This window comes from Ciconia boyciana, chromosome 5 (genome assembly GCF_034638445.1).
Source record: "Ciconia boyciana chromosome 5, ASM3463844v1, whole genome shotgun sequence".
In the NCBI taxonomy this organism is placed as follows: domain Eukaryota; kingdom Metazoa; phylum Chordata; class Aves; order Ciconiiformes; family Ciconiidae; genus Ciconia; species Ciconia boyciana.
The window spans coordinates 64949770-64965069 of NC_132938.1; the positions used below are offsets into that span (position 1 = coordinate 64949770).

At 45.6% G+C, this 15300-nt stretch overlaps 1 protein-coding gene across 7 annotated transcripts in view; it reads right to left on the minus strand.

Moving 5' to 3' along the window:
* The window catches only part of SEC31A (SEC31 homolog A, COPII coat complex component), a 45274-nt gene extending 29977 nt beyond the window's left edge, over nucleotides 1–15297 (minus strand). For 6 of the 7 annotated variants that reach the window (XM_072862599.1, XM_072862596.1, XM_072862595.1 and 3 more), the window contains exons 1-11: nucleotides 14529–14751; nucleotides 13802–13884; nucleotides 13144–13267; nucleotides 9917–10115; nucleotides 8556–8651; nucleotides 6463–6603; nucleotides 4985–5127; nucleotides 3915–4014; nucleotides 2614–2775; nucleotides 2270–2422; nucleotides 577–810 (exon numbers count right to left, since the gene is read on the minus strand). In XM_072862599.1, coding sequence (XP_072718700.1) covers nucleotides 577–810; nucleotides 2270–2422; nucleotides 2614–2775; nucleotides 3915–4014; nucleotides 4985–5127; nucleotides 6463–6603; nucleotides 8556–8651; nucleotides 9917–10115; nucleotides 13144–13267; nucleotides 13802–13880 — 1431 coding nt within the window. In that variant the 5' untranslated portion in view covers nucleotides 13881–13884; nucleotides 14529–14751. Of the gene's footprint in view, nucleotides 1–576; nucleotides 811–2269; nucleotides 2423–2613; nucleotides 2776–3914; nucleotides 4015–4984; nucleotides 5128–6462; nucleotides 6604–8555; nucleotides 8652–9916; nucleotides 10116–13143; nucleotides 13268–13801; nucleotides 13885–14507; nucleotides 14752–15105 lie in introns of those variants that run through there. The other variant, XM_072862597.1, reaches the window with a different exon arrangement.
* Between the last annotated feature and the right edge of the window lie 3 nt (nucleotides 15298–15300).

The following is a 15300-nucleotide window of genomic DNA, read 5'->3' on the forward strand; positions in this document are numbered from 1 at the left end:
ATATTGCAATTCACAGTTTTTCATTTTCTCCCTCACTGGTTTTTTACTTGACTGGCAGAAATTACCCAGTGAGAGCTAGTGACTGTGGAGACTGAGTGCAATAAACAGAACTGAAAAGGTCTTCACTGACTTGGGCACCTGAGCAGGTAGGTAAGGCTTCAATCTGGTTATTGTAGGTGAACAATCTGCTTATCTGCTTCACTTAGAAACCTCTAAATGTTCATAGTGAGCAGTGAAAAGCACATCTAAAGCTGTCCCAAAGCTTTATACCTTCTCACCAGCTCCTTGTACAAAGATGTACTGATGGGGGATGTCAAAAAACACAGGATACGTTCTCCCAAGCCTTGGTTTCTGCCATGATTTCTCATGAACCCTGCAAACACCCCTGGCCCTGAGGACCCTCTCTCTTCTGGTGCGCCACCTCCAACAACAGGGCTTATGGGCACTATTCCCACAGCCTACACTTTTGGTTCCCAGCATCTCTTCTGCTAAAACACCATAATGTGCAGAAGGAACCATTTCTGCACTGGCTTTCCAAGTCAGTGGGGAGCTCCTAAACTGCTGTTATCCTGTTACCTTTAAGAAGGCCCACATGTTTTTCTCGAAGTCAGCCTGGGCCATGTCAATTTTCTTCTGGCAGTAGCTGACAAAGCCTTCGGACTGCACAGCCTCCTGCAGCTGGTTTGAGCGGGCCAGGAACTCCTTCTCTGTAACAACCTGGCTCACGTAGACATGGTGATGCTGCTGCTGCTCCATGCCTGGCTGCTGCTGAGACTTGGTATTCTCAAATGTAACCAGCTTGCCTCCAAACTGGAATTGAGGGACACATGCAGTATGTAAACAAGTATACACTGGAGTGTATATGAAAAAGTATGTGCATACACATATGTATGCACATGATTTTATATAGCGTATATATGCTTATCATCCAATGGACAAACATTCCTGACATCAACTCATTGATTTTTTTTTCCACCACCCCATATTTCTATGCATGTAAGGAGCTTGCTGGATAAGTGGATACACATTTAGTAAGACTTATGAGCACAGCTACTCCTGTGCCTGTTTTTTCTCAGGCAAAAGACTGACTAGAAACTGAGAACTGGAGCTGTGGGTCTGTACAGTGCCCAGCATAAATGGAGTATCTCATGATATTGCAATGTAATTACCAAAGAAACCTATGCATCATTAAGTAAATGCTCAAGCATGACATCTGCCCTGCTCTTGGCAGGCTGTTTAACAGTTAAAAGCCCACTGAGAGAAGGGCAGTAAGTTGTGTCATTATTTAGAGAAGTAAAATCAACAGAAGAAAAAAAACTAGAAGGTGCATATAATATTATTTCATTCTATAGCTCAAAGTTCGTTTACACAGGCCAGTTCAATAAATGACAAAATCAGCATTACAAAAAGCAAAAAGCCTAGCCAAGAAAAATACTGACAGCTGGCTTCTGGAAAACCAGGATGAATTAAGGGAATTAACACCATTATAAAATGACACATCAGTCAGTGGCTAGGCAACATCACTTCGCTTTGATGGGAGACAATTGCATTTAATTTGTGCGTCACATCATGAATAAGCAGACATAGGATGCTGAAAACTGAACAGTATTTTGGCAAAGAAATCAATTTCAAGTGGACAGGCTAAAATCTTCAGGAGATCCCTAAGAAATGGCCTGTGGGTCTAGAAAATAAGCCAGAGGTGGAACCAAAGAGCAGACAACTCTGCTCTCACAAAAAGCAGGGCCTTGCCACCCTCTCACCTGGCTCCTCTGCAAATCAACCAGCCACAGAGGAGCCTAGATGTGCGCTGCTACAGTGACTCCTGCTACCTTGATCAGAGCTAACCTCAATATTCTCCACCACACTGACTCACATAATAGCTTCAAACTGCGCTCAAGTCTCAGATACTTGCCCAGTTTGGTCCCGTTCCCCCCTCCCAGTGTATATTTGTTTACTCCAAAGCAAGCACTGCACATAAATAAAAGCAAAGCCCTAATCCCCAAACAGAAAGAAACAAGTGCCTGTTGGCAACACACCTCCTCCTTGTTTCTTTTTCCCAAGCATTTTTGTCATGCTTTTGCTGGCTTGCTGTCCCAAGCACCCAGTCTGGAAGCTGCTGCAAGCATCTCCCACCATGACGACAAACAGGGGAAGTTTTCCCAAGGTGGGGCACAACACTGAACTCCCCTCTTCCTAAAGTGTTTTGCAGGTGCCACCACTGTATCACTCCTTGCCTGGCCAACCATGCCCAGCCTTGTCTCCTGCTTACCGAGAATGATGCTCCCACAGGTCGCCGGATCCATTTGGGTGGTTTCTTTAGGGGCAAAGTGACACTCTGTGGGGTGGTCTGCTGGGGAAGCTGCAGGGGCGGGAGGGGCTGTCCCATACCAAATGGATCGAGGTTCCCAAAAGACGATGAAAGCTCCGATAACAAAAGGGGAAAAAACCCGCAAAAGTGACATATCTCCAATAAACTAAACATAAGCATTTATTTGCACTGGATTGGTACTCCTGCAAGCAGGGCTGCAGACAGCCACTGAAGACCTCCCATGAGCCCATGATTTTTCCCCCCACTCTTTCTGTCCATATTCTTAGCTGAACATTTCTCAATACCTGGTCAACTTGCTTCTGCCTCAAGCCATCCGTGCTGCCTCCCATGATGGAGTAAATGCTGATCCGCCCGTCGAACGAAGCTGCAGACAAGACAGCATGATTCCTGGGACACCACTGGATATCAAAGCACCACTGTGTGTTTGTGGGCAACTCATACAGCACCTGGGCAGCAAAAACAGGTCCAACAAATCAGGGATTTTATGAAGCACCACAACCAACAGCAACAGTTATCCTGCCTGCCCTGAGACTGGTCTGCTCTTCTTGCTCCCCAGCAGCCTCCACATCAGCGTACACACCAATAGTGGGCAAACCTTGACAATCGCCAAACAGGAAATTATCACACACCACTGCTTAATTTCCTCCTCCTTCCACTAAATCTTCTGTTTAATCCACACAGGACAAACTATGCAGGTGGTGTATGTCTGTGCTGTCCCCACTGCAAGCTGTGAGCTGCTGCTGATATTCATGCTAGCTCATTCAAAGCTAATCTGGGTATCTCTACACACTACATGGAGACATGTCCAGGCTCCAAAGTAAGTCTGTTTTCGCAGGAAAATTGGAAAAGTTAAAACCTGCAATCTGGGCAGAGAGCCTCTCCTGCCCTGGAACAGACAAGCCCACCACTGCAGCAGACATTTAACCATAAACTAGGAGAAACTCAAAGAGCAAAATGCTAACTGCCTCGCTGTCTCCCAGGAAACTGTTTTTTATTTTTAATAAAAACATGTAGTACTATTCATCCACATGTAAAGCCTTCCTAACAGCACAGGATCCAGCTCAGATAACTCATTTACCACCCCACAGCTTTTGCACTTTTGGGCCAATGTCTGAATTTTAGACACACTTCTCACTCTGTCCTCCAGGATTATTGCCCACTGCTCTCACTGATCTGCCACTATTGTAGTAACCTACAAAATCCCTCTGGTCTGCATAAAAGTTCTTACAGAAGGAAAAAGGCAATTCCAACAGTAATCCAGCCACATCAGGCCCAAACCAAAAGAGTAAGAAGCAAATAGTGTAAGTGGGGCCATTTCTAATCCTTATAACAAGCAGGGACCTTACTACTTAGCAGGAGAGAAGCAGTAAGGACAAATGTGTAATATCAGCAATACTAGGAAGGAATCCTGCACCACCAGAACAAGCTCAGAAGGCACGTATACCAAATCCAAGTACACAGGATAGGGAGAAACATCCCATAGAAGCACCATTCCTAGGAATGCAAGCACACCAACACCTGCTTTACACATGCCACTGTGCCACCTCTGAACAGAGATTTTTTTTAAGTGGTGTGCGTACAATACCTCGCCCGTGTTAGGGTTGGAGCAGAGAATTTTAGCATCCTTCCCACAGCTAAGTAGCAGCTCCGAATCCGCCATACTCCAAGCAATGGCCAATATACCCCTGCATGAAAAGTCACAACCAAAAAAGTTTAATGTAAACACAAAATGGTGACAAATAAAGCATATTTATAAGTTGAGTTTCTACATTAGCTGAGCATTCCACCTCAAAATGCCCTCCCCACTCCTTCCCCTTACAAGAGGATAAATTTTTCAATGTTATCAGTACTTTATTTATTGAAATAGATGCTTTCTATTTTCTCCATGAAGAGTTATAAAGGTGCAGCCATTGTATCTGAAAATTAAATGCATCAGTCACACAGGAGAACCTGGACACTAATATAACAAAATGGTTTGCTTGCCTGCAGTATCATTAACATACAGTGTGCAAACCTGTAGGTAAGGTCAGCGACTACAAAGTTTGTCAGCTTCTTTTTATTAGCAGGAGATTCAAGTCAGCAGAACCACTGGCAGCATTTTTGGTAGAAGCTGCAACACATACTTACACCTGTTCTCTGTCCTTAAATCAAGCGCTGGTTTTGGGCAATAAGGAAAGTTTCACTAACAACTGAGGAGGGACAAGAATTTAACAAAAATCTTTCCTTGTACCCAAACTTAAGGCATTTAGGAGACTGAGGAGCAGAGAGACTGCATGTCCACATGTGAGGACATGCCCAGGTGCGCCTTCAGTCCATTACTCAGGCAAAATCAACGACTACTAACTCTTTGTACCTCAGCTCCCTCTCCTCGAAAAGCATAGAAACAAACTGGAAACTTCAGTGTTTCAGCAGGATGGGTTTTTTTATTTTGGGGCCTGTTCCCTTCAAACCAGCAGGCCCCCAAAAGGCAAGCCTTTCAGGATACCTGGTTGGTTAGTCAGCAAGCCAGCATATAACACTGCCTGCTGCTGGAATCGCCACCTCCAAGTAAGTGAGCCTTCACAGGGAACTGAGCAAGAATTGACATGCACAAACTGGTACGCATTCACCAACAGTGCAAACACCATGGAGCAGCAGGCTACATAAGACTCATACCTTGTATGGCTTTCTAGAACACGAAGTGGCGAGGAGGCAAATCTTAGATCCCACATCTGAATCACAGGCAACCTGTCATCCTCCGAGGCCAAAACCATCTGGGTAGCAACATCAGGGTGCCACGCCAGGCCTGAGCAGTGCATCTGAGGGACAACATTGCACCACAGCATAAAATAACTACGTGGCACTAAAGGACAAGAGACAACTAGCCTAAATATGTCTACATGAGTGGTAAAACACCATTGCGATAGAATTTGCAGCTGTGTTTCTGCACATTATTTCTGACTGCATTCAGATTGGGATAGTCTCCTTGTTTCTCTGAGTGAGGAGACTTGCATTTAGTTTCCCAAGGTCCTCTCAAAGAGATTACTTTGTGCTGTCTTGTTCACAGTCCTATGTTTTAATGTAAGAAAACTGTAAAGCCCTCTGTACAAACCTTTTTCTCTAATATTTTTATTGATATTTTAATAAAAGCCATCATTAGGCAGAGGTTATTGTCATATGAACATTGTGTCACTAGACTACAGTCACATGATGAAGACAACTGTCACATGATGAAGACAACCTACTGTGCTGCTGTTATGTTAGGCAACAAATACATAAAACTGAGAGTTACATAGTTTATCAGAATAAGAGCCAGTGACCACAGAGCACCCATTTGTAAATTTCATTTTGAACTCTTGCTACATTTTCAAAGTTTGTTATAGCAATATTCCATTTAAAATATACAGAATTATACAAATATGTCACTCTCCACAAGTTCAACAGGCTCTTTTTTACATTTACACTGCCTGAGGAGCAGGCATGGTGGTTGTAACTATACCAGGCAGTGTCCCCTGTAACCCACTCAATGCCAACACTTCTCTGGGGCGCTCTCCACCACAGACCTTGCCCTCTCCAAGCTCAGCTGCAGCCTGCTCCTATTTCCACATCCAGACCAGCAGAAGCACAGGCCCCAGCTCCATCAGTCATCAGTGTCCTGCCAGGGCTCAGCCCTTGTGCTCATCCCACCTGTGATGCCAAGGAGGAAGCCCTCTCTGCCTGAGCACTAAGTCATGATGTCACCCGCTCTGCGAAACTAATGTGCTCACCCAGAGCACATCAGCTGCAACCTCATCTCTCCAGCACACAAAACATGTCATTTCTCACTAGCTGAATAAAAATCTTTCTGTGGTAGCCCCAAAGAGATCAGTAATGGCTTTCTCCAAACTAACTTATCACTCCAATAGGAAATCTGAATGCTTTGCCTTGCTTCAATCTGCATGTGCTGATTTTCATTTAAAATGCTGACAATCCCTCTGCATATACGTAGCCTTTTAAGAGAAAGCATTAGATATTTAGCATGTTGTATAAAACTGGGCCAGACACCAGTATCTTTATGTCACATAAGAAGGGGTGCTACGACCTGTCCCCACATGCCAAGAGGCACCCCACACCTCTCCACAAGCACCCATGCAGCCGCATGAGAGCTAACTCACCCGGTTATTATGGTCACTGACTTTGATGATAGGTTCGTTCTTCCTGAGATCCCACACAGTAGCTCGGCCACTAGGGCTGGCGGATGCCAGGATGTGCTGGACTTGCCTGTTCCATGCAATGCAGCTGATGTCCTCGAGAGGCTGTTGCACACAGAGAACAGCCTGTCACAACCTTTCCAAACTGAAGACTCAAAACCTGTTATTTTCAGGACTTGCTGAATGACAAATCTGCAAGGAGACTCATCCCAGGTACTGCGTGTGTTCTGGTTTCCTATGTACACACGCTGTAGGGTAGAATGCCTGAAAACCCTGATTTATAAGCTGCTAGTATTTCTCTGTAATATCTGCATTTTCTGCTTTACAATATGATACATTAGTCACTTGAAGACTCAGCACAACTGTCTTCAAGAATAGAAAATTACTCCATGAAAGTATATCCGCGTATATGAACTGCCCTTTTGCCTTGGATTATTAGATTTTGACTTACAAAAAAAAGTTTGCTTGGAGGAATTCTGTGGGGTTTTTTAATCCCCCTCCCGCAAGTGCTTATTCTTAGTCCGAGAATTAAAAGCAATGTTAACCCAGTCCTTGTCACACTATTATTTCCAGCTGTCATTAAGCATATGGACTAAAAAATTTCCCAGCCTAAAAAATTACTATTAGACATAAAAAATCCTATACAGGGATCTTTCACTAGGGTGAGTGTCCTCCAAAATGTCCACATGATAATGACTCAGACTAAACAAAGTATCCAAACCCACAGAGTTTAAACTAAAAATCTTTAAAATGAAGATTACTTCTCATCACATTTCCTCACTTTGTTGTCTCCAAATTATCATGCAGTAATAAACGCATTTTCCAGTAACCACAAACTTCTTGTGCAATTTTGTAACAGCTATGGAAACGTACATGCATGAAACAACTTCCTCCCATTCTTCTATCTCCTTCACAAGGCACAAATTACAAAAGGCTATTGTTTTTCTCCATAGATGATCTTTAAGAGACACAGTCTAAACACTGACCCTTAAGTATAGCAATTAAACACTCCCTGAAACCCATGAAGGTAACTGCCAAACCTACTGCCTTATCTTCTGGCTTCTCAGTAGCTGCTTTTTGTCTTCCTCCTATTTTCCTCAATCTATACCTTCACAATCTTCAGATTCATGCATGCAGTGAAACATGCAGAGGAAGACTAGAAGATGTGTAATGGTTATGGATATTTAAAAAGAGTAACCTGAGAGATTCAGCTTGTTATCACTTGTTGCTTGATAAAATGCAGCGTTTCTCAAAGACTAAGGGGATACTTCAGTTTTCCCTGGCCAACTACAATTTTAAAAAAACTAAAATCCCACCACATGAAGACATGAATCAACTGCTTGTGCAGCCAGCCAAAACTGCAGGTCTGTTGTGGATAAACATGACTGCACATCCAGGGTTGCTGCATAGGAAGCAGAGCAAACGACTCATCGCATGGACCTGTGCATGCTTGCACTTACAGGCACAGCCAGGAAAGCACACTCCATGGGCTAGAAAAGTAGCAGCATCCAGTCACCCTTGTATGGAGCTGGACAAAAAAAATCACGGCTAGACACAAACTGTGGCAAAATAGTCCTGTCACGACTGACTTCCTTCCAAAAGTGTTCACTGAAAGCTACATACACTGCCGCTCAGAGAGTACTGTCCTTAAGGACATGGGCTCCTGCTGTATGCTTTGAGTCACAGTCATGTCACAAGAAGAAAAATATCTCAAATCCCACAGTCTAATAAGCATGTTACAAAAAATTAAGTACCAACAGGAGGCCTATTTTTGTTGGCCTTTGGGAAAGCCACTGGAGAATAACATGCAGGAACATATTTTTCTTTATTTTGATACGAAGACATCTGTTCTACCACCCCTTAAAGACTGTATCTAACATTGCCAGAAACTTAGCTCATGGCTAACTACGATTCACTGCTGCCGAAGTTAGATTTCAAAAGGCTTCCCGCCCCAAGACAGCTTTAAAACTGTAGGTTTCAATGAGTTCTCAACTTAAGTTAGATGCATATTTTTCATTAGCCTGCTTTGCAATATTTAACAAATACAAATCTGGTACCTGTGTCTTCGCTCCTGGTGTCATTGGCGTGGCAAAATTGTTCAAGTCCCAGATATAGATTTCAGACTCATTAGCACCAGAGGCCACCAGATTAGTCTGTAAGACACATTAATAGATGTTAAGAGTATTTTCAGCATCAGCTTTCACAGACTTAGCTGCTGGGAGGCATCAGATCCACAGGACTGTGCCAATTTCTCCTATCAGCTCAGGATATAGCCTTTGGCTCACACAGAGCAGCTTAGGGAAAAAAAAAAAAAAGCAGGTTTTTGAGATTGCAAGTAAGATTGATTTAATTAAAAAAATCCATACACTGCACTAGACTGGCATGCCAAGACCAAAATTCCCATTTTGTGGAGCGCTCCTCCACTGCATGGCAAACACCCATAAGGAGGCTGCAGGGGCACAGCCATGGACAGGCAAGTGAAAAGCAGTGACACTTCTGGGAGAGGGCAAATGAGGAAGCAGTACCGCAGCTATCACGGCACACAGCACCCTGCCCACAGCGAGTGCAATCGTCCAGAGCAATCCCGTTTCTGGGATGTAAAAGTCGAGGCAGGATGACATGAGCCAAGGACACAAGCACCCTTTGATCATATCCTGCAGCTGGTGATAAGCAAGTCCCGACTTCATAACAGGCAGAAATGGAAAGGAAGCAATTCAGAGAGGACACAATGAACACAGGACGGCCTTGCTGAAAGCAAGTGTGCAGGGACAGAAGTGCTATTTAGGAAACTAATTCAACTGAATTCTTGCACAGCTGGTGGGGACAAGGAAAAACCAACCCACTGTACCTAGAAGGAAGTAAACGCTCATTAGTGATGGAGGAAAGCTTCTCGGCTCTGAGAGCTCTTCTTCTAAAGAGGCCACGTCGCCACGTTCCCTATTCCATCTCCTTTTTCCAAGTAACAATACTCAGAGGTCTTGAAGACAGATCCTACCCAACCCTCAATACCTAAGATCTGATGTCACCAGAAACATGAGTGAGAGCATGTAAATACTCCCCGTGTGATGAGAACAATATTGGCCCAGTATGTGGGAGCTAAAAGAGGGAGACTGGCTAAAAACACCACAGAAGACCACCTCTACTTTACATGTAAGCTGAGCTAAAAAGATGCTCTAAATTGACAACATAAACTGATGAGGGGAAGGAGTAAACCAGACACGTTAAACTCTTTCATTCCCCATCCTGAAATGCCAGTAACAGGAGAGGTTTTTCCTACTAAATACAAACAGACACTCCAACACCAAATTTAGTTCATGCTTTTCAGGGGAGGGGAAAGGGACAGAAACATTTAAGGTTACAAGTTAAGACAGGTCACTCATCTATGACAGCATGTGATGAAGAACAGCAGAAAACCAACCTGGAACATGTTGACATCGAGTGCTCTTACTGGTCCTGTGTGCTTGTCTTTCTGGGCAATTATTACTTCAGCGTCTCCAGCTATGATTCTGGCTGGGTCATACAGAATGACATCTCCATTTTCACCCCCAGCAATCAGGACTCCGGAGACTCTCTCACCCGAGGTCATGCTGTGTGGCCCCCAGATCAGCTTGTGGTACCTGTAAGACACAGAGATTCCCACAGTCTACAACCATCCACCACCTGCTCCACAGACACTGATGCACCCCATTTTGCTCACCCCAGCTAAAGCCTCCAGACTGCTGCTAACAGACAGAGCAGACACGTCAGAGAAAAGCAATGCCTGCATTTCTCCTTAATGATGAGTCTCTGTACTTACAACCCCTTCTGTCAGAAAGACAATGTGTCCCAATTCTGCTCATTATCAAGACGCAGGGTCAAGACATGCACAACCAATAACCTGGTAACCAATAACATCTCTTCTCCTGGCTGCAGAATCAGGTAAGTGCTCCCAACTGCACGTGATTTTGAGCTCACCTTTGCAAAGCAATAGGAGTAATCAAAGTAAGGACTGTAAGCCATCCAATCAAAGCCTGCAGGTAAACCTCTGCTATTTGTGAGCAACTCTTCATACAAGAGAGGAAAAAGGTGGAAAAATTCCAAATCCCTTTCCGTATCTGTGCTTCAGGATGTGCAAGCATTTAATCTGCTGTACTGGAGGCTCAGCAAGTAGTTTATTCACATCACAGATACGTGTCTCTTGGACAACAATCTATTTTCCAGGCTAAATCAAGAAGAATTAAACATACTTCCAGAAATGAAGTATTTTCACACCACTGTGTCCATCTGCAAATACCCAAATTTCCTTCAATTCAATGAACGTGCTGCATAAGCAAAACAGTATTCCTGTGTATTCAGCCATGCAAAGAATGAATTTCTTCTACATAAAATGACACAGTTACATATCAGCTCTTAAGCAAGCAGAAAGCAGACCCACATTGACTAGAAGGTGGCAAGGAGTTACTTTAGCATTTGCCGTGTTATTATTAATCTCTTTGTTATCTCTGGACAACCTTCAAGTAATTTCTTTAAATCACAGCAACTTCAGCATGATAAAATACATACTGCAGAAAGCTAGACAAACAGGATATGATGGGTGAGAAATACTGTTAACAGCCAAGTGCTCAGTCTCCTAGTGCAGTGTTCAGATTACAGTGGGTGTTCACCAAAGAATGATGCTACAAATGGAAATTGGTCTGTGATATCAGACAGACCCTCTCCCTGAGTATGATTTTTATACTTCTGCACCTAACTATGCAAGGTTATGAGAAATGGAGTGACTGACAGGGTTATCTGGGCACTAGTATTACACCACCAGCAAGATTCAACAGGACTCAAGATAATCCAAAATGAAGGCAGAAAACTGTGAGGAACAAAAGCCAGAGTTAACTGTGCAACTTTCCTCCTGCCCTTTGCTCTTTCCAAGATAAAAGTATGGCTCTATAAAAGCAGTGCAAAACTTTCCTTGGAGGACAATTAACAAAGCTTGTTGCAGGATTTATCTTTTGTGTGTTTAATCACCCAGATATTTTCATTTACTGCAAACCAAAATAAAGCCTGACGTATACATTGCTAGCTGGGGCACTTCTTGTTATCTTTAATTAAAAAAAAAGTCAGCCTCCTTTGTAATGCATTTTCTGGGGCAAAGTCAAATTCTTGTGTTGCTCACAAAGGGAAGTACTTCCAAAGGAGCACTGCATCCTGGCTATAAGAAGTGTTTTTTGAAAGTCAGTAAGCAAATGTCACTTGGCAAGCCTTGAAAAATCTCAGTCATAGTTAAAACAAGGTAGAACAAGGACATTTTAAAAGATCAAAGACCTCATCCTGCTCTCAGTGGGTCAGTAGGACGTGTTAACATCAGCTTTGCCCACAATGCAGGACATTAAACAGAGACTGTGACTTGTTTCTCACAAGCCCCACATACTAAAATGCAGACAACTGCAGGGCACAGATTGTGAGCAGAGCACAACTGCTCTGCCAGCCCCACAAATCATTACAACAAAACTGACATGGCACAAAGTCAGCAGCCTAACACCTTGTGCTTCCTCCTGCAAAAGCTACCACAACCGTTATTTACCCAAATCAAGAGAGCATCCCTAAGCAGCCTCACAATCTTATTGCGTGCAAATGCACACAATTTCAACCCCCCTCAAGTTGTTTATAGGCAACACTTAACCTCTAGGAACCCAGCAAACTGCATTTGGTCAAGAACTTTATGAAACAGTTATAAGTCCTTCAGTCTTGAAGATAACAGCTTTAGAACAGATCATGAAGACTCAAGTCCAATTAATTTCTACTCATGTCAGAGGTAGCAGAGATGGCAATTGATTCTCTAGAAGCGTCAAATTCTCACTTGAACATACTGGCAAAATGTTGTAATTGCCTGCACCTCCAGTCAAGTCATTTCAGGTCACCAGGGGAAAGAGTGGTTATGTTGACACTGTAGCTGGTATGAAAGAGTCACGGATCCAATCCAACAGCAATGAAAATTTTCACCTCCTTCTCCACCCACAGAAACATCCTGCACTTCCATCTATGTTGTTTCAGCTCACCCACAACGAGTGACAGCCACTGGACCAGTCACCAGAGAGCCACTACAAGTGCTGCCAAGATGGAAACTGGACGCTCTGATGGTAACAATATTTCTTTGGACAAGCGCATGGTAAGGAACTTAAGAGCTAAGTAGAGTTGTACACTCAGGACTTGGCTTCCCAGCTGCAGGGTGAGGTATGATACTACACACACAACATGACCCAGTTTAGTTATGTTACAGGAGTCTCCCTGAAATACCTAAATGTAAACAGGATGGGGCAATGTGAAAAGTTGCCACTGCATTTTCATAATTTCACATTTCCTTCTGTTTGCTGGAGAATTCCAGAGGCTCCCCAAGATAAATGGTCTGCATACATATTCAAACCTACCAGCCAATGTCAGATTTTTTAGGTTTATGTCAGAGCATGAGCTGCTTGCAACTCCTCGGAGCCCAAGCTGCCTTCACAATGACACCTCACTGTCCCACAACATCAATGGCACTCACGCACCTTCATCGCTGAACTTCTGCTCCTCTCCTTAACAGCTGCAGGTAAACCTTATGAAGTGGCCTTTCCACATGCACCACATATAACAGCTCCACAGCCATTACTTATCTGTTACAACCCCACTGCTTACCTGTGAGAGGACGAGAAGGTGGCGCAGGACTTCATATTCAGTGAAGGGTCTGATAAGTCCAACTCAAATATTTCTAGAGAAGCGCTTGTACTGAAGGTTGCATCCAGCTGCTGAGCTGATGTACCTGCAAAGAAGCGTGCTTGGCAGTGAGAAAGCCATGATAGCCAAAGAGCTACTGCAAAAGCAGCACAAGGAGGGGCATAAAAACACCATCCTTGCAAAAAGGACCCTGAGATGGGGTCAGGTTTCTGTTATTTACATGTAGTTCTACATAACTCTCCTCCCCATGGTTCCCCCTTTGGGGGTTTCTTAACCAATATGGACAGGAAAAGCTTTGGGCAAATGCCTCTCTCCCCCTGACGATGCACAGAAAATGATCAAAATTACAAACGAGCAGCAAAGAACAGTGAACTACCAGTTAGGATTGCTGTCACCTTACCCTGGCAGAAAGAAGAGGATGCTTGCTGTCACTTGCAGAATGCAAAGCATGTTTTTAGGTACGGCACAACTGGAGAACTCCACTGAAAGCACCGCACCATATACCTTGCTCCAGCCTTTAGGACACAAAATAACTCCTACAACTTTCAATTAAGACCACTTCATGGCAGCCACCACACGTAGCCCGAGGCCTGCTAGCACACGCTTCCCAGAAACTCACCTGTGGCCAGGTAAATGGGGTGCTGCTGGGCAGGGCTCCATGCCTGCATGGCAGTACGATCAATTTCCTTCAGCTTCATTTCACTAAAAAGTAAAATCAAGAAAGGTAATGCTTAAATGGAGCACAGGGAGACTGCACTGCCACAGATTCAGCAGCTGCATTAGGACTTGGCAGAAGCAGCCAGGGTCGTTTTCCTAAAGATATCCCACAGACAAACACTTAAGCCATCCCCTCCAGGGCACAGCCAGGGGGGAGGAATAATACTGCGTTGGCAGAATAACATCGACACGTAGAGGAAACTGATGGTTGCTGAACAGACCATAACACACGAAAACGTGGGCAAAGCTTCAACTGCTCTGAAAAACCCTCTTCTAGCAGCATCAAGGCACACATCAGGCACCCTTCAGCAGCTTTCAGCCTTAACCCACGAAACAAACCCAGCCTCAGGAAAACCCTCACTAGACCCTCGCCGCCAAACACCCTGAGCAACCAGCCGGATCAGAAAACGAAAAACGGCTTAAAAGCCTCCACCGCCTCATTTTTGGGTCTTATTTTAACACCCTGGGGCTCCCCCCGCCTCGGAAACACCGTGCACGGCCAGCGGGAGCCGGAGCCCGCTGGCCACCTCCTCGACCAGCACCTACACGCCGTTTCCGACAAGAACCGAAGGAAAAAAGGTGGCAAACGAGTATTTCACCCCCCTCACCTCTGCGTCCCCGGCGCTCACCGTTCCCGGGCCGCTCCAACGTGGCAGCCGCTGCACCGCCTCTTACCCGCCGCCAGTTTCCGGGCGCGCCCCGCGCCTTCCGGGCGGCGGAGAGAGGGGCTCCACCTTTCCCTACGCGGGAAGCGAGTGGGGAGGGGTAAGGGGGCGGGGGGAGGGGTGTGTGCAGCCGCCTTCTTCTTCTGGGTCTCCTCCGGATTTCTCGTGGCAGGAGCAGCGATCGGCCCTGGGGAAGAGAGACAGGCGTTAGGGGCGGCCGCCCCGCTGAGGTTTAGAGGAACCGGGTGAAAGCGCCTGCAACACGGGGGCTCCGGTACCGCCTGTCCTCCTCAGCTCAACGGCAGTAATCACGGCGTTGTCATGATGTGAACAGCAGTGAGGCTCATCATCGGACAGAGACCAGACCCACGAGCAGGGGCGGTTCCTCCGCCTGTCGGTGCGGGGGAATAACACCAACACGCGTGACTTAGCGACCCAGCCGCCGCACCCGGCGATCCGCCGGCTTTCACAGCCGGGGGCGGGGGGAAGGGGCGGCGGCTCGTGGCTTGGGGGGTGCTTCCGGACGCGGCCCCTGACCCACCTCTCACGGCAGCCAGAGCACAGCTCCGCTGCCGCCTCCCGCCGCCGGATTCAGCGGGAAGACGCTGTGCCCGGGGCGGGCGCTACCCCGGCCCCATGGCACGACTGCGGCTCCCGCCCCTGCGAGGCTGAGCGCCCGCAGACAGCGGCCCCGCCGTCGGGCATCGTTCAGACGTGCACCACAGCCCTACTTGCA